Source organism: Girardinichthys multiradiatus, chromosome 14, assembly GCF_021462225.1.
Source record: "Girardinichthys multiradiatus isolate DD_20200921_A chromosome 14, DD_fGirMul_XY1, whole genome shotgun sequence".
Classification (NCBI taxonomy): Eukaryota; Metazoa; Chordata; class Actinopteri; order Cyprinodontiformes; family Goodeidae; genus Girardinichthys; species Girardinichthys multiradiatus.
In genome coordinates, this window is record NC_061807.1 from 19,442,358 (window position 1) to 19,467,741 (window position 25,384).

The following is a 25,384-nucleotide window of genomic DNA, read 5'->3' on the forward strand; positions in this document are numbered from 1 at the left end:
CTAGAGGACATCCTAGGACAGAGCTGGCCACAGATGGTGGTCCACTCCTGACAGCTCCAGCTTTTCCTTCCACGGTCCTGGTTAGATGAGAAAAGCACTGGAGAAATAGCAAAACATGATCCTCACTACTTTCAGGCTTCTCCAGGTGGGTCAGAGCCTGGTGCCAGATGATGGCATCGTCTACCCCAATGCCAGGCTGGTAGGCAATTTGCAGTGGACCTCAACTGGGGTTGAAGACCAACCTCTCTCAAGGATCTGCATCAGAAGCAAGCTCCGTGCTACCAGCTTGTATCTACTGAGGTCCTTCAGATGTGTGGTCTTCGGCACTGGTACCACACCGGAGGTCTTCCACAGCTGCTATACTTTCAATCGATATCTTGGTGTTTCGTCATCTTGTCCAACAAAACCTCAGAAATCTTGGTATTTGTGATTTTGACATGCTGTTGGAGAACGTTTGTCGTGGATTAATCAGTCACTGAGCTTGAGTTTCAAAAGTTGAGATGATTTCTCATGCTTTTATTTCATCTCGTCTTGATAATTGTAGCAGCCTTTTTGTGTGTTTGGATGAGAAAGATCTTGGTTGTCTACAGTCAGTACAGAATGTTGCTGCAAGGCTTTTAACCAACACACAAAACAGACGCCACGTTACTCCAGTTTTAATCTCTTTATGAGGGCTACCACACATTAACTCATTTTAAGATTTTAGTTGTTACCTTTAGATCCCTGGATCTTTGACCTTTTAGCTCCCTGGACTTGCTGAGATCACCCAGTCATCGGCTGTTAATGGGTCCACAAACACATTTAAGAAGGGATAAATCCTTTAGAGCCGTGGCCCCCAGATTGTGAAAAGCATCGCCTCCATCTTGATTCTGCTAAACAGCGTCTCAAGACCCACTTATTCAGACTGGCTTTTAGCTAGTTTTAAGCTGTTTTATGGTATACATTTCCCGTTTTATCTTCAGTGTTTTATGCCTGTTTTTGTTGTAAAGCACTGTGTGGTTTCTGATCTGGGAAAGGTGCTATTTAAATAAAATACATTTGTAACACAGGGTACACAAATATCAAAGTAGCAACTATGTAGAGTGTCCAATTAGAAAAACAGGCATGAAACTGTAGGCTGGAGTATCAAGAGGAAAAACCTGCATGGGAAGGACATGCACTTTCTACCAAGAAAGGTTATGGATGGGATTTAAACCTACTAACTAAGTAAGCCACTGAGCTACCTTGATAATAATTGCATTGAGTTGTATTACAGAAGATTGCCCAGTTTAAGAACAGAACTCTTATTATGTGTTCATCAGGTATTCAAATTAGAACCAGTCTGAACTATGGATCACAGTCATAATTATTTATTAAAGAAAATCAAACATCTTTTACAACACAAAGCATAAAAGCAAAACAAAAGTGCCGAATTTCTAATCTGTCACATATCTACAGTATGTCAGAACCTGGACCTCAGTCTGCAGTGAAGATCCTTGCAGCAATATCGTCTAATAACCAGTCCACTCCAGCCAGCAGGTTCTCTCCTGTTACTGCGCTGCAGCCAATGATGCACCAGTGATGAGTTTTGATGTCATCCAGAGCCAACGCCTGCAAAAAAAAAAACAAAGAGCCGGAAATAAACCCATCTAGAAAAGTTACAAATTACAATCAGGACTTCTTTTAAAAGGGGGAGTTGGGCTTACCTCTCGAATTGCCTCTTTGGACAACGCTCCTGGTAAATCTTGTTTGTTTGCAAACACCAGCAGTGTTGCACCACCTAATCTCTGCAACAAGAAGGAAGACATTAGAAACGAATCATCTGAACTCTGCTAATGTAATCATTTCTTTCCAGAGCTTTCTTGGCCGCATACAGTGACATCAATCAACTGTTTATTACGGTAATTACAAATTATCGCTTGCATCTGAAATATGAGTATCATCTTGTATTTAACGGTATCACCTACCTCCTTGTAATTCTTGTTTATATGACCAAGAAAACAAACCAACATTGCATTTTATGACTATAGTGTTTAAATTTACATGACATTAAGTAGGACATGAAACAGAATTAGAAGTATGGTAAACCTCCTCCAGCAGCAGCGAGCTCAGCTCCTGCCTGCAGTCCTCCAGTCGGAGTCTGTCTGCGCAGTCCACCACCCACACCAGCCCGTCCGTGCTCTCAAAGTAGTTCCTCCAGTAGGAGCGCAGGGACTTCTGACCGCCTACATCCCAGATATTCAGTTTGAACCTGAAAAAAAAAAAAAAAAAACACACAGAGGAAAAGTGAGTGGAATCAAGATGAAAATTCAGCAGATGAAGATGTATCTTAGAGGTTTCCTACAAAGTTTGGAAAAGTACAGATTTTTATTTCAGTACTAACCAGGTCTGTATAAATGCATAAAAATATTTGGATTTCCTTATTTAGTTTTTGTATGAATCCATCTGTCAGTTTGTCCATCCAACTATCTTTTCATCTATTCTTTGTCTACCCGTTTGTCAATTGGTTTTGTACATCCACCCATTCATAGAAAAAAAAAAACTATCTGGGAAATTAAAGCAGTTTACCAGAAAAGCATGTTTACATCATTTGAAGCAGATGAAAGCCGGACACACTAATGCTCGGGATACTTCAGAGTTTTACAAACTGAGAATGGTAAATAAGCAACAAATATAAGCAAAAATGACAAGGAATAGGAAATAATACGTGTAACAAAAGGCGACAATAAAAGAAAAAAAGGCAGGCTGGCAGTCCAGTATTTTTTTTTCCCAACAATCTGCTTGATCTAAAAACAAAACTAACCCGATTTAATTAATGTTAAAGGGTTTTCCTGTCAAATGAAATAGTTATACACGTGATTGTTTATGTTTTCAAAAATAAAACAGCAAGACTTTTGTTCTCCATGAGAAGCTGTGTCATATTTATATCCTGTGTTTGTATGTTAGAGTTATTTACCCTCTGTGCTCCAAGGTTTTGATGTTGAAGCCCAGCGTTGGAGAGATGGTGCTGATATCTTCTCCGTTGAACTTTTTCAGGATGGTCGTCTTCCCTGCGTTATCCAGGCCTCTGCATGGAGCACAGTTAAAGAAAGTCCACACTGCTTCACATAAACATGACTTTATGTGTAGAAACTTCCTCCCCACTTAAAGAAAAATCTAATTATGCTTTTTAATGCTTTAGTCAGAGGTCTAACCCTCAAACCAGAAGCCAAATTTTGACCAGCTAATTTTGAAAATAAAGCTTTACATTTTTTACCAGTTGTTTTAACCAATTTAAAAAAAACTGTAGAAAGTTATAATATTGGGAAACTGAAAAAAAGGAAAATATATACATAACCAGACATGTACACAGCGTTTTTTCTTAGTATACGACATTAAATAGGACTGATTCATTTGATCAAGTCTTAGCTCAGATTATCCTTTTAATATTTCTTTTTGTAATTGGTACTGGATGCTACCTTGTTTTTAGCTAGGCTAAACCGTTATAGAAAAGGATACAACATCAGCAGCCTCATCTCCCGCTCCTTCTGTTTCATCTTTTTCAAAATCGTCAGCAAACCCATCTTGAAGTTGAAAACAGTTCCTAAAACAAATATTCTTGAATTAAAAACACAGTAAACTTTGGTTTATGGCTGAAGATGCTAGCTTTCAGAAGCGGGATTGCGATCCATGATACATCCGGGAAAGTTGGCCCCGCCCCTCATATCCTCCGATTGGCTGATTTTCTAACAGTTCGATTGGGTGTTAAGTGTTATTGAAGCTAGGTGATTGGCCAACGATTAGCTCAAGGCTAGGCTGTTAATGAGCGATTGAAAGAGGAAGATAAACTACTTCCGCGATACGTAAACGGTTCCGCCATGTTGGGACAGAAAGCTGTGTTCTCCAATAGAGCGAAGGAAAACAGCAAAAGGTTTATTTTTGCACATTTTTTCCCTTTAGGTTTTGTTAATCTATGATCCTTTGTAACCTATCTGCAAACTATGGCTTCCGTTAGAGGATTAGTGATAAAATGTTCTTTGAGGACAGCTGAATTTTAATTGGTTCCCTGTAACTGAGTGTTCCAAGATTAATGAATACTGTAAATGAATCAAAAGATGCTTGAACAAAGTTATATTTTAAAGTTTTCTATTTAGTTACATTTTAACCCAGATGTCAATACATTTATCGGGCCGTAAGCACCAAACAAAGCTTTAGTTGTGCTAATGCATAATGACACTAAAGATTCTTATTTTATCTTATATCCAGTACAAACCATTGTTAAAACCTTGACTTAACAAATTGACCCTTATTTTTACTGAGTTTGATTGCTACCCTTATCAAATTCAAACTTCCTGAGGTCATTTTTTCAGACACATCAGATTCTTACAATTTATGATATTAGTTTTTTGCAAATATTTGTTTATTAAAAATATCTGTCTATTTATAAGTTTCAAGAAAGAAAATATCTTCTCAAGAAAACACCTTGTCAATCTGATCAATTTTAACCTGTTTTTGTGAAACAGTTTTTGATTTTTGTCAGTGAAAGGTGCTATATAAATCTAATTTACCTATGATCTTTGTATCGTAATCCTCCTAAAGTTTTCACAAATGATCATAAACTACGAAATACGTTTTTCCACATTGCTAAAAGAATATTCCTCTAGTGAGGAATTCCTCTACTGTGATATAACTGTTTATATGGAATACTAGTTTTAGTGTAAATCAACATGGATATATTAGTGTATATATACATGTTGAAAATTGTATCTTTGTTAAGGATTATTTTTCTGAATTGGTTTATGTTACACTAGATTTTGGTCATTTGGAATGACATTGCCAGACTTATCCAAATGGCTTTTTATTATTTATTTGTATATTTTAGTATTTATTTGTTATTATTTCAGTATTATCTCTTTGACCTAAAACCAAGTGTGAATCTGTGGCAAGACTTGATGTTCCCAAATGTCTTCCCTCCATTCCGACAGAGCTTAGGCTGCTATGCAAAGAAGAATTGGCAAAAAAATTCAGTCTCTAGATGTGCAAAACTGGTAGAGAAATACTTTAAAACACATGGAGATGTAATTGTAGTAAAAGGTGACTCCACAAAGTAGCGACTAAGTTGCATGACTACAAATGAGGAACGCACTTTACAGATATTTGTTGGGTGATAGAAATTATGTTTGAACCATCTTCTATCTCCAAGGCTAAGAAGCATTTATCTGTTTAAACCCATAATTAGATTCCTAACAGAAAGTTTGTAAAGCACTTAGTGGAAGGAAAAGTGTACAAAAAGGAGTTAATACTAAAAATGTAAAATACCAGTAAAAGGGATGAGCTCGTTTAAAATGACAAGGGGTACAATCATGGCAAGTAACATTTCCAACACTAAATAAGATGCTCGTCCTAAAATAATGTAACAAAACATATCAAATTATAGAGCCCAGAGGAGACAATGCAAGATCAAGCAGCAATAAAGCATTTAATGCTAAGAAAATCTGTAAAATGAAAACATCATCAAATAAAAAAGAAGAAATGAAACCAGTGAGTGTGGAGAAACAAACACTGAAGTGCAGACTGTCTAGTAAAAGTCTATTTTAAAAAAGGACAGAGATGCAGTTTGTCACAAGTATTTTCTTTTGTCCATCGAAATGTTTTCTGCCCCAAGGACGAGGCCACATCATGGATGGGTGGTAATGAAGAGGGACCTAAATGATATCCAAATTGAACAAGTAGCAAATGCAGTTTGGGTCCAGTTTTCTGGATAATCTACCTTCAGATTTGTGAACATGGAAATCAGGTTCTAGGGATCTACACATAAGCCAAAGATTGAGAAGGTCTAGTGTGGTAAAGAAGTACATGAGGGCGGAGAAGGTCATAAGCAATGACAGTGAGACAGTGGTGAGGTGTGTGACAGTAGTGTCAGGGTGGTTTAAATAGGAAGTGAATATAGATTGTAGTGTTTGTAGATGACACTGCCTGATCTCTAGTGAGATTAGAGAGGATGTGGAAAAACCCCAAAAAGGTGGAGGAATCCTCTGGAGAGAAGATGAAGCAAACAAGTCACAGTGTTTGTGAATGAGAGGAACACATATGGAACAGTAAGGCTGAAGGAAGCAGTCACTGAAGGTGGGTGAGTTTAAGTACCTGGGGTCAGCTATCCAAAGCAACAGGCAGTGCATAGGAAGTAAATAAGAGAGCGCAGTGAGGGTGGAGTGCCAGCGATGATTTGTGACAAAATGAGAGCTTCAAGAGTGAAAAGGAGGATTTGCAAGATTTTTAGTGAGACCTGAAATGGATAGATTGGAGGTGTTAAGGCAAGTACCAAGCTATGCGTTGGTGCTGTTGTTAACACTGCTACCTTTCAGCATGTAGGTCCTGAGTTTGAATCCTGACCTAGGCTGTTTCTGCATGAAGTTTTCATGTTCTCGCCATGCATGCATGGGTTGTCTCTGGGTACTCCCACAATCCAAAAACATGACTGTTGAGTTAACTGGTTTCTCTAAATTTCCCATAGTTATGAGTGTGTATGTGCATTGTTGTTAGTCCTGTGGGTCTCTGACTGTAAATAGACCGACAACCCATTGGCAACCCATCTAGAGACCGGCTCTCGTCCAGATGAGCATCAGCCTCCCCCTGCAACCCTGCAAGGATAAAAGGGGAACAAGAAATGGATGGATGAAACAAGAACCGCAGGTTGAGCCATTTAGGCACAAAGTACGGGAGGGAAGGCTGAGGTGGTTTGGACATGTACAGGGGATGAGGATGTACAGTGCCCTGCAAAAGTGTTCACACCCCTTGAGATGTTAGTCTTCTAGAAAATATGTGGACCCACCACCAGAAGGCTCTGGACACAATGTGTCCTGACAATCTATGTGGTTTGAATAACTTTTACAGGGAGGAGAGGTATGGAGGTAAATTTGTCTCAATATTATTCAATCAAACAAAAAACTAATCTCAATAAAAAAATATTAAGTTGTGATCAAAACTTTCAGAGTTGTAACAATTATTTTTTCTTAAATGGAATATTTTATTTTGGGGAGAAAAAAAAATAGTTTGATAAAACTTTTTTTGATTAAAATGACTCATTTTTTCTCACGAAGAGAAAAAAGTTATTTGCAAAACTTTTATTTGCGCATGTCAAAAATCTTTGGTTACAAGTCTCGCTCTTTTGGTTTTGACGCTCTCTGTTTTTGGTTGAACTCAATGAATTTTGAGTTCTGGGAACATGAACATCCTGGGCGGGGCCTAAAGACGAACGATGTAAGACGTTTCCCTATTGGTTAGCGCTGACTAAAGCCGCATCTCTGAACTTCTGCTCGAACTGCAGGGCTTGCAGAGTCGCTTCAGTGAGGAGACATCAACTGTACAGGGGAAAACTGCGGTCAAGTGAGCCGACAGTCAGAAATACGCAGTGACGTCAGCCGACACCAGCTCTCTCTTAAAGATTAGCGTCGGGCATACAAGGCGCATTACGGTAATGGAGCAGAAAGGACCCTGATCCTGGCAACGGTTGAGAAAATAAGAGGAAAACAGAAAAGTAGCCTACAGAAATTTATATTAATTACATTTTTACAACTTTCACATTCATGTTTTATGTAAAATAATAAATATTTAATATAATCTGAACAGATTGTGTTGTCACCTCTCATGGTTTTGGACAAATGCATATAATGGTTGAGCATTTTGAGGTATTTTGACAAGATACTTCTCCAAAACTGTACAGTAAAATATTAAATATTTATTATTTTACATAATGCATACATAAATAATTCAAGAATCCCTCATGAGGACCAAAATATCGAGGCACGTGACGTCGCCCGGTACGGCAGAGCCAGGGTCCCACCCCGGAGTCAGGCCTGGGGTCGGGACTCGTCGGAGAGCGACTGGTGGCCGGGTTGCACCTCGCAGGACCCGGCCAGGCCAAGCCCGAACGAGAGACGCGAGGCCATCCTCCAGTGGGCCCACCACCTGCAGGGGGAACCGTGAGGGACCGGTGCAAAGAGGATTGAATGGCGGACGAAGGTGGAGACCTCAGCGGCCCGATCCCCGGATGCTTAGGCTGGCTCTAGGGACGTGGAATGTCACCTCGCTGGGGGGGAAGGAGCCTGAGCTTGTGCGGGAGGTCGAGAGATATCGACTAGAAATAGTCAGGCTCGCCTCCATGCACAGCGTGGGCTCTGGAACCCATCTCCTTGAGAGGGGTTGGACTCTCCTACTCTGGAGTGGCCCACGGGGAGAGGCGGCAGGCTGGTGTGGGTTTGCTTGTTGCCCCCCAGCTCGGCCGTCTCGTGGTAGTGCGGAGTACCCGGCCTTCTTGGCGTCCCTGTCGGGGGTGCTGGATAGTGCCCCTCCCGGGGACTCCATTATTCTGCTGGGGGACTTCAACGCCCACGTGGGAAATGACAGTGACACCTGGAGAGACGTGATCGGGAGGAATGGCCTCCCCGATCTGAATCCGAGTGGTGTTTTGTCATTGGACTTCTGTGCTAGTCACGGATTGTCCATAACGAACACCATGTTCAAACATAAGGGTGTCCATCAGTGCACTTGGCACCAGGACACCCTAGGCACCCTAGAGAGGGGCTGAGCTGTCCACTGATCACCACCTGGTGGTGTGTTGGATCCGCTGGAAGAGGAGGAAGCCGGATAGACTTGGCAGGCCCAAGTGCATAGTGAGGGTCTGCTGGGAACGCCTGGCGGAGCCCTCGGCCAGAGATGTATTCAACTCCCACCTCTGGGAGTGCTTTGACCAGATCCCGGGGGATGTTTGAGACATAGAGTCCGAGTGGACCATGTTCTCCGCATCTATTGTCGATGCTGCTGCCCGTAGCTGCGGCCGTAAGGTCTGCAGTGCCTGTTGCGGCGGCAATCCCAGAACCCGGTGGTGGACACCGGCAGTAAGGGATGCTGTCCAGCTGAAGAAGGAGTCCTATCGGCTGTAGTTGGCTTGTGGAACTCCTGAGGCGGCTGACGGGTACCGTGAGGCCAAGCGTGCCGTGGCCTGGGCTGTGGCAGAGGCAAAAATTCAGGCCTGGGAGGAGTTCGGTGAGGCCATGGAGAAGGACTACCGGTTGGCCTCGAAGCGATTCTGACAAACCGTCCGGCGCCTCAGGGGGAAGCAGTGCTTCGCCAACACTGTTTATAGTGGGGGTGGGAGACTGCTGACCTCGACTGAGGACATTATCGGGCAGTGGAAGGAGTACTTCGAGGATCTCCTCAATCCTGCCATCACGCATTCCGTGGTGGAAACTGAGGCTGGGGACTCGGGGTTGGACTCTTTCATCACCCAGGCTGAAGTCACCGAGGTGGTTAAAAAGCTCTGCGGTGGCAAGGCTTCGGGGGTGGATGAGATCCGCCCTGAGTACCTCAAGTCTCTGGATGTTGTAAGGCTGTCATGGTTGACACGCCTCTTCAACATTGCGTGGCGGTCGGGGACAGTGCCTCTGGACTGGCAGACTGGGGTGGTGGTCCCCCTTCATAAGAAGGGGGACCGGAGGGTGTGTTCCAACTACAGGGGGATCACACTCCTCAGCCTCCCTGGTAAGGCCTACCCCAGGGTATTGGAGAGGAGAGTCCGACCGATAGTCGAAATTCTTTGAGTTCAACCAAAAACAGAGAGCGTCAAAACCAAAAAAGCGAGACTCGTAACCAAAAATTTTTGACATGCGCAAAATGTTTATGTTTTGCAAATAACTTTTTTCTCTTCGTGAGAAAAAATGAGTCATTTTAATCAAAAAAACTTTTATCAAAAAAAAAATGTTCTCCCCAAAATAAAATATTCCATTTAAGAAAAAATAATTGTTACAACTCTGAAAGTTTTGATCACAACTTAATATTTTTTGATTGAGATTAGTTTTTTTTTGATTGAATATTCCAAAAGTTTTGACCACAATTTATTTTTTTGATTGAGATTAGTTTTTTTTAAAATTGAGATTAGTTTTTTGTTTGATTGAATAATATTGAGACAAATTTACCTCCATAGGAGAGGTCAAATATTAACAAGTAAAGATATGGCTTCCTGACAGAGTCCTTTTAAACAAGACTGAATACTAAAACTAATCAAAAGATGTTTCTGCAATTTATTAGTTGAAACAAAGCCACTATCATCTGGAAAAAGCCAGCAGCACTGTGAGGATCATGTTCTTTGATTTCTCCAGTGCATGTAACACAATTCAACCTGCTGTAAGAAAGACCACAACAGGAGATCCTTCCACAGCCATCAGCATCCACAACAGCATTTTGAAGAAATCTGCATAATATGAGCTACAACAACATTTCATTTCCCTTTTCGGATTAATAAAGTATTTTGTGAATTTTAATTTTCCAGTTGTACATTTTCACCGCTCACAAATGTGCTTGTTTTATGTTGATTTGTATAGGATAAATGTTGAATGACGTGAGGAAAGGGTTTTGAAATGGTTAATCATGGTCTCAACTATAAAACTGTCAAACCTTTATTTTTAACAGGAGTGTATAGACTATCTGTACCAACTGTATTTGGCCAGCAGCATAGTTACACCTCTGGCCTCCAGATAGAGTTGTACAGATGAGTTTTGTGAATTCCATCCCAGCATGAAATAACAGCAGATGAACAGCTGCCTTTGAACAGAACGTTCTCCTGGCACCAATTCAAACTTCTGCAGAACAGCAGAAACAGAGAAGCCTTGTAAAAACCTCTGACTCATGACAATTTCCAGTTGGGTGCAAGCTGGAGTCACTAGCGGATTCATTGGAAGCCCATTTCCACCGTACACGCGTGTCATTTCCCCTGGAGGACCGGTAAAAGCAACAGACTGTCGTCTGAGGAGCTGGGTTGTGTTCGTTTCCTGGCAAAAATTATTCCAGAAATTCCCTATACGCGGGGGAAGAGCGACCCCCTCTATCCTAATATGGTCATACATTTGAAACCCTTCCGTGTGGATGGGCTTTTGTGAGTGTGGTGCTTTCAGGGGCTGTGGGAAATTGTAGCTCAAGATTGCAGTTTGCTGCAGATGTTTACACCTGGAAACAGATTTACTAATGGAAATTAGTAACTGTGTGATAATTATCACGAGTCTGAGTCTGTTTGGTATCATCACTGTTAATTATAGAAGCGTCCTCTATTCACATTTAGGCCAAGTGAAACAAAAAAATCAGCAAGTGAAAGCAACAGATTTCAGCCTTAACATCAGTGGGGCCGTTTAAAATAAAGCGAAACTGAAAGAAGCTACAGCATCATGTTGCATCATCATCATCATCTGCGAGGAGCCACACCGCCTGCGCTCAAAACTGCTCGGAGCAGCCGGCTGAGCAGCTCAGTCCACACACAGCATTAACAAGTCACCAAGCAACCATCAAGCATCAGCCAGGAAGTAGCTCAGGTGGATCAGCCTGACTCAACCTGCAAGGCTGGATGTGTGCCCATCCGGACCGGGTGAAAGTCCGTCCTGCTGGAGGAGAAACATGCCCCTGCTGTTTATGGACACCGGGTATGAGCTCAGCAGCCCCTGCGGGTCCCTGTCAACCGAGGAGTGTAGCAGCAGTATCTCTGCTCCGGTAAGATCTCATTGTGCACTAAAGTTAACACTTAAACCAACAAGTCAATTGATGTAAATACTGTTTATTTCAGCCATAATCTCATTAAATTATGTATTACATTTACTCATTTTCTAAATGCTGGTAATATTTGAACTATATAAGGATTATTGTGCAGTATCTTTTAACATTACGGCTTGAATTTTATTGAGTTTTGTTATAACAATAGAGTTCGTATTTATAGCCCATATGGGGCCCAAATTTCAACCCATTTTTCTTGCTAGATAGATAGATAGATAGATAGATAGATAGATAGATAGATAGATGGGCCCATATGCTGAGGTTTATGAAGGGACAAACCTTGTTGGCCAACCTGTGTAGGTCTAAACTAGGTTTCAAATGGGTATAAAGAAAATCAGTGTAAATTGTGCAACACACCACAGACCCATATGGGTCCCACATTTTTGCCATAGTCCTATTGTGTCAAACCAATATGGGCAATTAACATGAGGCCATTATTTGAAACCTGCAGACAACCTCATTTGGGACACATTTTGTCAGCCCATTTCCTATCTACATGGGCCCCATTTGGTAGTTTTAGCTAGATAGATAGAAAGCAAAACAGACCGACAGATAGTCATTAGGGCTTCTTATGGATTTTGCTAAGGTTGAGTGGGTACAAACTGGACCCAGGCCCACATTGGGATCTTTTTTATTCAGATAATGAAGTAAATATTACTATTTGTAAACTAAAATAGCTCAGTTAGTGCAAATAATGTTTAAAAGTTAAATAAAAATAAATAAGTAAATAAATAATTTACTACATTAATAACTTACTAAATAAATAAGTGATGCAACTGACTGAAACATTTAACATTGTTAAATTTAAATCATACATGGTTTTTGTTGGCTTTACACAGAAAAACATTGCTTTGGTGAAATATTTACATTTATTTACAGTTTAAGCCCTAAGGTTTGGCTTTGTTATTGGTTCTATTTGAAGCAATTTTCAAATATATGCAGTTTCCTTGGTTCCCTTTCCCATTTGAAGGGAGAAGAAAATCAATGTGACATGTCATGCTCTCTCACGAGGGCCTCGCCTAATTCTTCTCTTCCGCTCTCCTGAAACGGAGCCCTGAATATCTGACTCCATAGCCGAATCCAAACTCTTAAAGTTTCCAAATAAGCCTGTCCACGTAAATGAAAATGTGACATTTATCTGGGGAGATACAGGGCAGTTTGATGAATTTATTCAGGTATGTGGATGAAAAGTGAACCTGAAAATGACAAATAATTGTCTTTACAACAAACATGACACCTGGACATGATCTTAAGTAATCTGTAGACAATACCGTGGATGGGTCCATATATCTACAACACAAGTAAGCGTGCATTATTAAAATGTGGTCAAGTCTCATCAGTAATAAGGGTTTTTGGAAATTACAGCATGAGTCTTTTATCAAAGAATTTCTGAAATTTGCTCTTGTTTTCTCTCTCTGGATTATAAGCTTTAACTTTGCTTCACATCATGAGTTGTTTATGTTTTTTACTGATTTGCTGCTTAATTTTGAGGATTCACATGATGTATCATGATAGATTGTTAGCTTTTAAATCTTCATCTCCTATTATTTTATGGCTGCAGTTCTAAAACAAAGAAGCACAGAGAGATAATGAGCCCGGAGTAAACATGACCTTTTGGAACGTGCCATTAACCCGCGAGGGTTCTGATTAAACCTTTTGCTTTTGTATTTTGCAGGAGAGAGAAGGAGAGGGGAACCAGCCTCGGCCCAGAGGGACAAAAAGGCGAGAGAAGAACCGAGACGCGGCGAGGAAGAGCCGGCGTAAACAAACAGAGAGAGCCGATGAGCTGCATGAGGTCTGACACAGTCCTTAACTAAAAAACAGAGCTTCTGTGTTTATTTTTCTGACTGCTGCCTTTATATTTCACCCTCTGACTTTCAGTCTCCTTTCCTGTCACACTGACCCACACACCCTCAGACTGTGTGACAACTGCACAATGCCTCTGGGAGTGTGTGTCTGTGTGTGTCTTGTGCAATCAGGCAGCAGGCTTATAGCCGTTTCTTGTAAATGCTCAGCTTTAAGAGAAAGACTTTCCCTCCAGCTAGTCCCCTGCGCTGGCCCGCCCCTTCTCTCTGCCTTCACCACCCAACCCAACCTCACACACACACACACACACATTCCTTTCTCTTCTTCTGTCTTTACCTACCCAATTTCTCCCCATAGTAGTACATTTTAACTCCTCTCTAACAGTTTATCCTGGCTTAGAGCCAACAATCTCCATTAAGAGGACATGCAGTCTGTGTCTACATCCTACAGCACGACCTCAACATGAATAATACCTGGAGCTCGCACACACAAACCCACACACACACATAAATAAAGGACCCTGTTAGTATGTGTTGAAGTACGATGTGACCTTTGGTCCCTATATCATCGGTGGACCTCTACATCTTTAATGAATCTATCTCTTCTCTGCATTAGGTAAATATGTTGCCCAATACATTCGACACATTCTATAAAAATCTTTTTAGTTAAAATAATTACCTTGCTACAGAAGCCTAATCTATCAGGTATGATACAAAGAAATTGAGAAAACCAGGCAATGTGATTAAAATGAGGCAAAAAAAGTTTTATTTTTAAAATCTGGCCTTTTAAATTGTCAGCTTTTAACTCCAAACGCTTCATTTTTGATGCAAGTATATCTGTGACCTGTCCCTCTTTATGTTAGTATTTTCCAAATACAAAACCCTGCTATTTCAAGCAATATATTGCTAAGTACATTTTACATATTCTTCATAAAAATGCAAAAACTTCAAATCAACCTAATCGGTCTGGTTAGAATAATTACACAACCAAAAAGGTCTAATGTATCAGTTAGGATGCAAAATAATTTGGCAAAACCTGGCTGATGTTTCAAAGAAAATTTATATTTCTTTTATTTTTGTCAAAGGCATCAAATGAACTGTTTAATTTTTAAAATTCTGAATTTTCTGGCTAATATTTGGGTGATTTCCCAGAGACCCATTTGGACACAATTACATTTATGGGTGCGGACTCCTGGAAAGCAGCCAGAATAGACAATGAGTGGGTAAAAAAACACAATCAACGTCTGGTCAGCCATTAGGAAGATGCTAAACCTCCCATTGTCAATATCTAGAACAAGGAGAATAGTGTATGATATTAAATTTATCCCATCAGTACTGGATATTGGCCTAAATCTGAGTGTTTGAATGTACTTTTGTTTGGATTATTCTGGACTCTGGATTGCGAGATAAAGTTATTGAATGTAACTGGATCACAATTAGACCTGTCTGTTTCTTTCTAGAGTCCCCTGAGATTAAATTAATTGAGCTGAATTGAATTAACTTAAAATAAATTGAACTGAATTAAATTGTATTGAACTCTGAACTGAACTGAACTAATTGAGCTCTGGACTAAATTAAACTAAAAAGAACTAAATTAAAACTGAAATAAAAGAACTGAACTGAAATGAAATGAATTAAACTGAAATGGAGCATGGATGTTGATGGTGCAGGGGGTTAAGCTCGGGACCCATGTACAGAGGCCTAATTCCTCGATGCAGAATGTCGCGGGATTAAATCCCAGCCTGTCGACATTTAATGCATCCATCCACCAATGAGCTAAAATAAATTAAATGAATTAAACCTAACTAAACTGAATTGAATTGAATTAAAATGACCTTAACTTAATTAAGTTAAACCGAAGTGAATTGCACTAACCTGGTGTAAACTGAACTGAAAATGTAGGATTTACATAAATTGAATTGAACTGCACCAATTTGAACTGAACTAAACTGATTTGAATTAGGTCTATAATACCATTTACATAAAATCCTCCATCCTCAGAATAAAGAGGAACTTGAGTCAAAACTGTCTTCCTCCACCACTTAACATCAACGGTAAAGAAAAGCGCTCTAAAGACAGGGTGGGTGGGAGTACTGTGGTACTGTATTGGTGTTGCATTTTGACCAAGACATGCCACAGACATTCAAATAACCCCTCAGAACATGATGTCCCTTTATGAAAACTGTTTAAAGCTGTAATCTCAAAGACGAGGGGAAATCCCAGCAACTAGCTTTGAACATCTGCTGCGACTAACAGAACCTCAGCTCAGAATATCTTTGTTAGCAAAACGCAGCCCAAAAACACCCATCTTTCTCCTCATTACTATCCAGGGTAGAGAAAACTGCCTTCTGTTGGCTTTTCATTAACAGTAGATAAAAAATGATAACTTTTAGAGAGAAGACTATTCAAATTTCAATCAAAAAGAAGTACCTTTTTATTCATATGTATAACTTTTCCAAATTTACCCTGCTTCTCACTCATTCATCGTTATGTAATATAATTATTTCAAGTTACTGGTCCTACGTTGCACTAAAGAAATCGTAACAAACTTGTCTCTTTGCGACAGGCAGCTAGTAACAATTTGCCTAAATATCCACATTATTTAAGTTGTCTGTTATTTGTCAACACAATGCTGGCTTATTCCTTGAATTTAGGAGCAATTGTGTGTCTGGATGAAACAAACATTCCCTTGAAAATGCTGGACTGAAAATAAGTGAAAAAGTAACTAAAGACCATAAAAGATTAAAAAGATCTTCAAGAAATCTGGAAATATGAGTCATGACTCAGGACTTTTGCATAGTAAATGATCACAAAGTTAAGAGTGAATTCAAGGTTCAAGTCAAAATAATCCAGTTTTCTTTTGTAAATCCAATAATTTGATTAATTTAAAAGATGACGTAAACAAAGTTTAAATCCCCACACTTATGAACCTGTCATGTGTATTTGGGAGGAGCGGCAGTTTAAAAATAAAGTACTTCATAAATTTTCAGGCAAAAGGAAAATGAAACCTTCAATCCCTAAACTGCTTCTTGACTGTGAATGCACGTGACGCCTCTTGGATGTCGGTCGGACGTGTTTTAATCTTTATGAATGGGTGTGTCTCTGTCATGTGTAGTAAGTCCTGACTTTTGTTTTCTGTCTTTAATCTCTTTCACTTCTGCTTTTAGTGTGGCGTTTAACCTCAGTTTGCAGAAGCACGGCGACCACAAGCTGCTCGATTCTTTAAAATAAAAAGCACAGCGTTGTGTCAGCGATTCATGGTTGAAAGATTCAGCACTTGTCATGCACAACCTTGAGACATAACAACTTATCTGTATTGAGGTTTTGTTTTAGGGATCCTTCATTGTTTTGAGCAAGACCCAAGCACAAAGTTATCTATAGAGATAGAAGGCTTAACAATCTATTTTTTTATTCATTTGCTTTATTTACCTAGATGTGCCCAAATGAGATGCAGATCCCAGTAGATTTGGTTTCTGAAATACTCAAACAAGCCTGTCTGCCACCAACAACCATGCTGGATTCAAAGTCACTTAAATGCATGTTTTCTCTATTCTGATGCATGGTTTGAACTTCAGAAGTCATCTTTAACACGTGTAGGTGCCTAAATGCATTTAGGTTGCTGCAGTGTGATTGGCTGATTTCCTATTTGTGTTAGAAAGTGTTGAGAATTAAAATCATGTACTTTTGTGCTATTAGTTTAGTTTGCATGTGGGAACATTAAACTGAGATTTAACATGAGTGAGCCTTGAGGAGGGATCACAGATCACAGCAGGAGTCAGGATGGAGCAGGGGTGAAACAGAGGTTGGGAGGTTCTCGGCAGCTGCAAGCAGTAAATGCTGGCTGTATGGACAATAAAGCAATAAATGTTGACTTTTGGGCATGGTATACAGGTCCTTCTCAAAATATTAGCATATTGTGATAAAGTTCATTATTTTCCATAATGTCATGATGAAAATGTAACATTCATATATTTTAGATTCATTGCACACTAACTGAAATATTTCAGGTCTTTTATTGTCTTAATACAGATGATTTTGGCATACAGCTCATGAAAACCCAAAATTCCTATCTCACAAAATTAGCATATCATTAAAAGGGTCTCTAAACGAGCTATGAACCTAATCATCTGAATCAACGAGTTAACTCTAAACACCTGCAAAAGATTCCTGAGGCCTTTAAAACTCCCATCCTGGTTCATCACTCAAAACCCCAATCATGGGTAAGACTGCCGACCTGACTGCTGTCCAGAAGGCCACTATTGACACCCTCAAGCAAGAGGGTAAGACACAGAAAGAAATTTCTGAACGAATAGGCTGTTCCCAGAGTGCTGTATCAAGGCGCCTCAGTGGGAAGTCTGTGGGAAGGAAAAAGTGTGGCAGAAAACGCTGCACAACGAGAAGAGGTGACCGGACCCTGAGGAAGATTGTGGAGAAGGGCCGATTCCAGACCTTGGGGGACCTGCGGAAGCAGTGGACTGAGTCTGGAGTAGAAACATCCAGAGCCACCGTGCACAGGCGTGTGCAGGAAATGGGCTACAGGTGCCGCATTCCCCAGGTCAAGCCACTTTTGAACCAGAAACAGCGGCAGAAGCGCCTGACCTGGGCTACAGAGAAGCAGCACTGGACTGTTGCTCAGTGGTCCAAAGTACTTTTTTCGGATGAAAGCAAATTCTGCTTGTCATTCGGAAATCAAGGTGCCAGAGTCTGGAGGAAGACTGGGGAGAAGGAAATGCCAAAATGCCAGAAGTCCAGTGTCAAGTACCCACAGTCAGTGATGGTCTGGGGTGCCGTGTCAACTGCTGGTGTTGGTCCACTGTGTTTTATCAAGGGCAGGGTCAATGCAGCTAGCTATCAGGAGATTTTGGAGCACTTCATGCTTCCATCTGCTGAAAAGCTTTATGGAGATGAAGATTTCGTTTTTCAGCACGACCTGGCACCTGCTCACAGTGCCAAAACCACTGGTAAATGGTTTACTGACCATGGTATCACTGTGCTCAATTGGCCTGCCAACTCTCCTGACCTGAACCCCATAGAGAATCTGTGGGATATTGTGAAGAGAACGCTGAGAGACTCAAGACCCAACACTCTGGATGAGCTAAAGGCCGCTATCGAAGCATCCTGGGCCTCCATAAGACCTCAGCAGTGCCACAGGCTGATTGTCTCCATGTCACGCCGCATTGAAGCAGTCATTTCTGTAAAAGGATTCCCGACCAAGTATTGAGTGCATAACTGTACATGATTATTTGAAGGTTGACGTTTTTTGTATTAAAAACACTTTTCTTTTATTGGTCGGATGAAATATGCTAATTTTGTGAGATAGGAATTTTGGGTTTTCATGAGCTGTATGCCAAAATCATCCGTATTAAGACAATAAAACACCTGAAATATTTCAGTTAGTGTGCAATGAATCTAAAATATATGAATGTTAAGTTTTCATCATGACATTATGGAAAATAATGAACTTTATCACAATATGCTAATATTTTGAGAAGGACCTGTAGATACCACAAGGGGGCTTGGCTGATTCACAGCACCAGACTGCATATGGGGGAGGCACAGTCAGTAAGCTTTGAAGTTGAGGATATAAGATGGGCTGACATTTGTAATGAAGTAGAGACAGCCATGCTTTGCTGAAACCTGCGATCTCTCCGTAAGGCCTTACGTAATTTTCTTTCTTTGTGTATTTATTTTGCATTGGAAATCATTGGACTTATTATCTTCCAAATTAAACTTGTATTAATCTTAATTTCCTGCTCTTCATCTGTTCTTTCTCACGACATCCGGACTGGGTGAGGTTGAGGCCGCAAGGATATCAATGATAGCATTATTTTACCTCAACAAAAGCAATTAAACAGGTGTGCCTAATAAAGTGGCTGGTGAGAGTATATAGACAGAAGAACAATAGAAGTCCAAGAACTGAGCCTCGTGGGACCCCCTTGTCTTTAATAATCAACTGGGTTCCACCTACAAGATTCAGATCATGCTACTACTTTTTAAGATAAAAGCAATATCTGTAAAACATTCAATTAAAATCCAGTGATTAACAGCATCAAAGGCTTTAGACAATCTTAAAAACATAGAAAGTCAGAGCTGCTTTTCACCAGGAGCTCCTGTTATGTCACTCATGAACTTTATAGCTGAGGTTATGTCCTTCATGACAGCAGTTACACTTTCCTAATTAAACTCTCGAGTTCGGCAGCGATCAGCAGGGGATCACCGTCCCTGTTTGATCATCCACTCACTCGTTTCCTGCTGAGCTCACTGTGCCGTCTATTAAATGCCATATTTCATTCAGTCCTTGGGGACTCTGGTTTAAACTGAGCAGCATCCTCACAGTGATTTTCATGGTTTCTGCTGCAGCTCTTAGAGTCTCAGAGTCCCTTGGCTGTGTTATCTAATTACTGCACCCGCCAGGCCTGGTGTGATTGTATGTAGGTGGGATGTTTTGTGTAACGGTTGGATTTTATGGTTGATAAGGGCTTCTCTTTGCTTTAATAAAGAAATCCCATCACTCATTTTTCTTGCCTTTTGTTTCTTTAGGAGCTGCAGTGTCTCGAGCAATCAAATTCAGCTCTGCAGAAAGAGATTGCAGCGTTGAAGAAAGACCTCCGCCTCTACGAGACAGCTTTGGAACGCCACAAACCTCATTGCCGCTTAAAAGACTCCGGCTCATCCCCGGCAGAATGTAAAGCTGGCTCCAGTCCTCCTCAGGCCTCTGACTCATCTTCCTTAAAGACCAGAGCAGGTTTTAAAACCTTCAACAACCCTGAAAGGACTTGTCTCACGTCTTCAGCTTCTTCTCCAACAACAGGACCGACAGCAGCAGCTTATTCAGTCTCTTTCTTCACACATGCAGCTCCCCATTCTTTGTTTTGTAATCCACCTCCGATAACATGTCCCAGCTTTGCTCCCTCCACAGCAGCTCAGCTACAGAGAAACAAAGTCCACACAACCTCAACAGCATCCCAAAACTCTGCTTTAACAGAGGATGGATTTTTAAGAAACCTAGATTCTTCCATTTCAAACACACCTACCATACACTCCTGTTCTGCCCATTTAGGGGTACAAAGCACAGGTTTACCTAAGCAAAGTAGTCCCAAAAATGTGCCTGAGTTGTCTTCATGCAAGTTCAGTGGAAACAGTGCCTTTCCTCAAACTCCTGCTCCTCAGACTTTGTCGGTTCCAGTCCAGGTGACCTCAGTGCCTTCTCCTTCTCCTGCTGCATATTTTGCCTCCTTGCAAAGTTACAATCAACAGGTTTCACCTGGCCCTGAGTCTCTGCTCTCTCTGCTCACTGTGCCCAGCCCCCTGAATCACTGTCAGACTACCTCCAGCAGCTTTAATGGGTCTCCAGCGCCTGATCCTTCTAAAGACATGTCTCTTTCTGAGCTCCTGGAAGTCAATGATTGGATCCTGAGTGGGTTTGGTAACTTGTAGCATAGCAGAATAGTTATTTATTTCTCTTTCAACTCCAACATCTCAATCCACAACTAATAAACTATAATTTAAGCTTTCCATACAAATCTGTGCAGACGTTTTAAAGCATTTCTCTATATTCTGCTTAGAAAGAGTCAGACTAATTTGTAATCTCCAAAAGTTATGTTCATCAGTAGTTTTACAAGCTTTCTGCAGCTCTTAATTTTTCTGCTGGACCCTGGCTGTTTTTCCACTTACTTTCTGTCCAGTGCATAGCCATTTCTAGAAAATTAAGACTTTTATTGTTATACGCTCAGAAAACTCAGGCTAATTACAGTTCTAATCCACAAGGTCCCTCCAACACATTTAATTATAGATGAGCACAAAACATCACAAAAAATATATGACACAACAAACTACTTAGAAGCTAAAATCTAAAATTAAATGTGAAAAAAACCCTGATATTCGTTGAATTTGAAAGCCTTATAGCCTGGGCGTGAAAACCTTTGTTGTCCATTTGAGAATCCTATGCAGATCCTAACTATGTCTCAAATGGGTAACGTGTCCAGGCCCCATATGGGTCTCATCTTGTAACCTGAGTTGTCTTGCATCAAACCCGAGTAGGTCTTTATAGCATGAGGGAATTATGTAATTTACAGATAATCCCAATTGGGGCTATTTAGAAGTTCATTTTCTGGTCATGTGGGCCCAATAAGTAAAAAGATGTAAACAACCCTGAAATAAAATATTTTTTTATTGCAGCAGTATAATTTCCAACTTGGATAATCAGTAATGCCAGAATAAAGGGTTTTCTGTCCTACTATCACAAATGTAAGCATGAGTGGAGTTTGCTTCAGCTGCGACTTACTGGGGCAACTCAGGGTTGTCCTGAAGAGTTGTCTTGCATTATACCCATAGAGGTTAATATAGCACGAGACATTTATGTTACCTTCACATAATCCCATCTGGGACAGGAAGTGCTTTTCTGAATAGAGAGAATAGTTGCGCAGGGCCGCATTGGAAAGGAGCGTCACACAAGCATTACATAAAGAAGTGTAATTAGTTGCTCTCTAAGCATTTTTTCTATTGCTTTAAAGCATGTACAGCCAAGGGGGGATGGTACCACCCCCCATGCGTTGAGTAGGTATCCCTTGTTTAAAATAAAGAGACTGGGTTACATGCTTTGTGCATATATTGCGACCCAGAATCTTTGATAATTTCCTGCTATTTAATTGCTTGGAAAACATGTAATTGTGATACTATTAATGAATACAAAAAAAAAATGATAGTCAAGTGTAGGCACTGAGGGCAATGGAAGTCTACTAAACAGACAATATATATTACTGGCAAGCACAACTTAAAATACAAAATCCTACCAAAAATTAAATCCTCCCAGTCCTTAGGAACTAAAATATTGGACACTTTGATATGAAGATTATGATGTATTGTGCAATTCTCCTTGAATCAATAAAACATACCGAAGATGAGACGGTAGGACAGACAGAAAATATTATTTTAGCACCAACAGTGTGAATCCCAGTGGTTTGTTAACTGACCCAGCTCCTGTGTTAGGTCTTTGCCCGACTTCCTGTTACTTGGAGAGATGACCTTCAGATGTTCTGTTTTGAGCCCACTACTTCTTCATTTGTCCTATGCTTTTGCATGGTATACTTCTGTGGTCAGGACCCAAAAACCAGACTGCCAGACAGCGTGAAAACCAACTGATCAAGATCCGTTTAAAAACGGATGTATTCAAAAATGTTTGGCTGCTTGGAAAGGAATATATAAAGAAATAAGGGGTTGTATGAACGTTTTGCACATAATACAATCAAAGCAGATAAAAGCAAATTATTATAAATCTAAAGAACAGAAAAATGCAAAACCCCAGTTTTGCTATAATACAACCAATAAGACCCCTGGACTCTGACTTCAGATCAGATAGTTCCCCCCTTTCAGTCTCACAGAGGTTTTTATTAATTTTTTTAGAGGACACTCTTTGTCTTAAACTGGAATTTCCTTTTAATGGTAGAGAACTTAACAGAGGATCCCTCAATAGAAGCCTGAGGTTCCAGGAACTGCTACTGAAATCTGTCGCTACAAACTGCAACATCAACTAAACCAAGTCACTCTAATTTTCACAATGACAAGAAATCAGTCTAGGGTGTCAGCTGTTTCTTAATAAAAAAAGCCCCTTTAACTCAAGCCTGGGAGGAGGCTGTACTACCTTGGAAGTTCATGGAAATGTAATCTGGAAGAATTTTCATCAGAAGCCATTAAACTGAGTCACAAGGACAGCTGTGGCTGCATATTGTATGCACATATTTTTGTATCCTAACTAATGCAACCTAAGGTGTTACTGTCTGTGGCTGCTATTTATTTCCATGCTGCAAAATCCAGTTTTTTAAATACTACAGTATTTATTAGTACTTTAGAAAGATGCATGATGGAGTTCAATGTGAACTACTCTGGTGTTGGTTTCAGCCACATACTGTGCTGCTGTGGGCTGAAACAGGCAGCAAATGTAAATGTGGTAAAGAAACGTTCAGGCTTTTATGACTCATGATTTGTTGCAGCATCTACAGACATGCAGGTGCCTGTATAATTCAAATGGAGGGCATGAAAAGATCCCACCAGGTTATTTATTTAGCTATGTGTCAGATCATGAAACACATTGTTCTGTTGTCTGTTATTTTTTTACTGTATGCGTCTGCCAGACCAATAGAAAACTCCTGGAGGTCCCTTCATCTTGTGCTCTACCTGTGTTCCACAAAAAATTGCTCCTTTAAAAATTGGCACAGAAATATTTTGCATCGACATACTTTTCCCATTTTTTTTTGTTAATGTCATTGTATTCTTTAGTCCTCAGAGTTTCCACTCCAATATATTACAATTGGATTTTGGGAGGTGTGGCGGTCTTATCAGTTGACAGGACAATCAATTCAGTTTCATTTTTTCTTTTTTTCCAAAGTAGTTCGTAAATACATTGCTCCACCTTTATCCCTTAGACACAAAAATTTTCTTAAACCTCGCAATAGTAATAACTTGTATCAACATATTTCCCTAATTTACCTTTAATGAATGAGCCTAATTTCAGTCTTTGCCATACCTAGCAAGTATTAACATGATTCTGATTTATGTTTTTGTGCAAATCCATTAAAAAAACCATCAAAAAGTTGATTTTAACATCAGGAAGGGAAACTGAAGTGTTAGTGTATTACAAAACATCAACACCATCCAAGTTATGCATAAAGAAATGTTCAGGCACCCAGGTGGGATAAGAAAGACTGGAGCACCTGGCTCTTATTTTACTGTGCATTTGCTTTTTTAACATTTGAATTCATTGTTAGAAGATCTCCAGAAGAATAGAGAGGGAGACATTTATATTCTAAAGAAACATTGGTGCCAGCCATGGTCAGATGGATTACAGAATGTGATAAAGAGACAAAAGCAAAGGTTTTTTCCCCATGAAAGTGGCATCTTTAACTATGCTCTTCTGATTATATATTTAATGTAACTTTTTCTTAAAGGATTATCTTGTAAACCAGAATTTCTATGTCTAATGTGGCCAGAAATGCCAAATGTATTTAGATTAGATTGTGGTTTATGAAAATAGGATGAATGGGAGGTATTAATTTAATGTTTTTATGTTATTCGATGTCAGTGGGCTTTACAGACGAAGCTGGTTTCCTATAAAATATCTCTTCTCAGAGTCCTCAAAGACCATTTAATTACTTAATGCTTTGGATAAAAACGCTGCAAAAACATTGTTTTCTCCTTTCTTACGGGTGAATTACTTTTTCTTATGTCTAGGAAATGTGCAGCGCTTTTATTTGAATGATGATTTAGGTTATTCCAGTGATTTATGTTGATTCTAATGCTATAATTTTATTAAAAAATGTATAATGTAGTTTTTGGCATATATAAATGTATTTATGCCAATACAGAGGAAATATATGAGAGTTTGTGTTAACGATGTGCTTTTAAGTGTGACTGTGTGTATTTATCACATATATTTATGCCGCAACACCAGTTTTAGTGTAAACACAACAAAATAAAAACATTTCTGCAGTACAGTACATACGTACATCTTTGTTTAGTTTCAGTTATTGTTTTTATCTTTCCTCTATTTGACTCCACGATAGCTTTTTAAAATTCCCTAAATAAAATCAAATTTATGGATTTTTTTCCTTGAAGTGTGCTGGCTCATGTGAGTTTACCTTTAGCATTTTGTAGGTTTCAGTTTTTTAATTCGGAATAGAAATTCAAAACTTCCTGCATGGAAAAATGCTTAAATCTATGCAGTAGACGACTCATTAAGTAGTTTTGAGGTATTCACATTACAGCCCTGAACTTCAGGATATTTTATTGAAATTTTTGTAGTATAAAGTAGTGCGTAATTGTGAAGCGGAAGGAAAAGCATGATGTCCCACGTTTTTACAAATAACAAACCAAAACAATTAGGTATATTTTTTGTATTCAGCCCCTGAATCAATACTTTTTTTTTTTTTTTACTTTATTTTCTGAATAGCTCAATAAGCTTGGATGTAAAGTGTCTGTGAACATGAATGTTCAAGTTTTGCCACGGATTCTGGATTGGATTTAGACCTGGA

At 39.9% G+C, this 25,384-nt stretch overlaps 2 protein-coding genes across 3 annotated transcripts; one reads left to right on the plus strand and one right to left on the minus strand.

Moving 5' to 3' along the window:
- Window positions 1–1,333: 1,333 nt before the first annotated feature.
- arl2 (ADP-ribosylation factor-like 2) lies at window positions 1,334–3,674 on the minus strand. The gene is made up of 5 exons (XM_047386649.1): window positions 3,478–3,674; window positions 2,936–3,046; window positions 2,068–2,230; window positions 1,686–1,766; window positions 1,334–1,590 (listed from the first exon to the last, which is right to left on the minus strand). Exons 1-5 carry the CDS (start codon window positions 3,540–3,542, stop codon window positions 1,456–1,458), a joined length of 555 nt encoding a protein of 184 aa, XP_047242605.1. The 5' UTR covers window positions 3,543–3,674; the 3' UTR covers window positions 1,334–1,455.
- A 104-nt stretch (window positions 3,675–3,778) lies between these two features.
- On the plus strand, window positions 3,779–24,858 carry batf2 (basic leucine zipper ATF-like transcription factor 2). 2 transcript variants are annotated; one of them, XM_047386647.1, is made up of 4 exons: window positions 3,779–3,889; window positions 11,072–11,493; window positions 13,229–13,348; window positions 19,899–24,858. In XM_047386647.1, exons 2-4 carry the CDS (start codon window positions 11,401–11,403, stop codon window positions 20,793–20,795), a joined length of 1,110 nt encoding a protein of 369 aa, XP_047242603.1. In that variant the 5' UTR covers window positions 3,779–3,889; window positions 11,072–11,400; the 3' UTR covers window positions 20,796–24,858. The 2 variants fall into 2 exon arrangements, with proteins under 2 accessions (XP_047242603.1, XP_047242604.1); XM_047386648.1 differs by lacking the exon at window positions 3,779–3,889 and having other exon boundaries at window positions 10,303–11,493.
- Window positions 24,859–25,384: the final 526 nt, after the last annotated feature.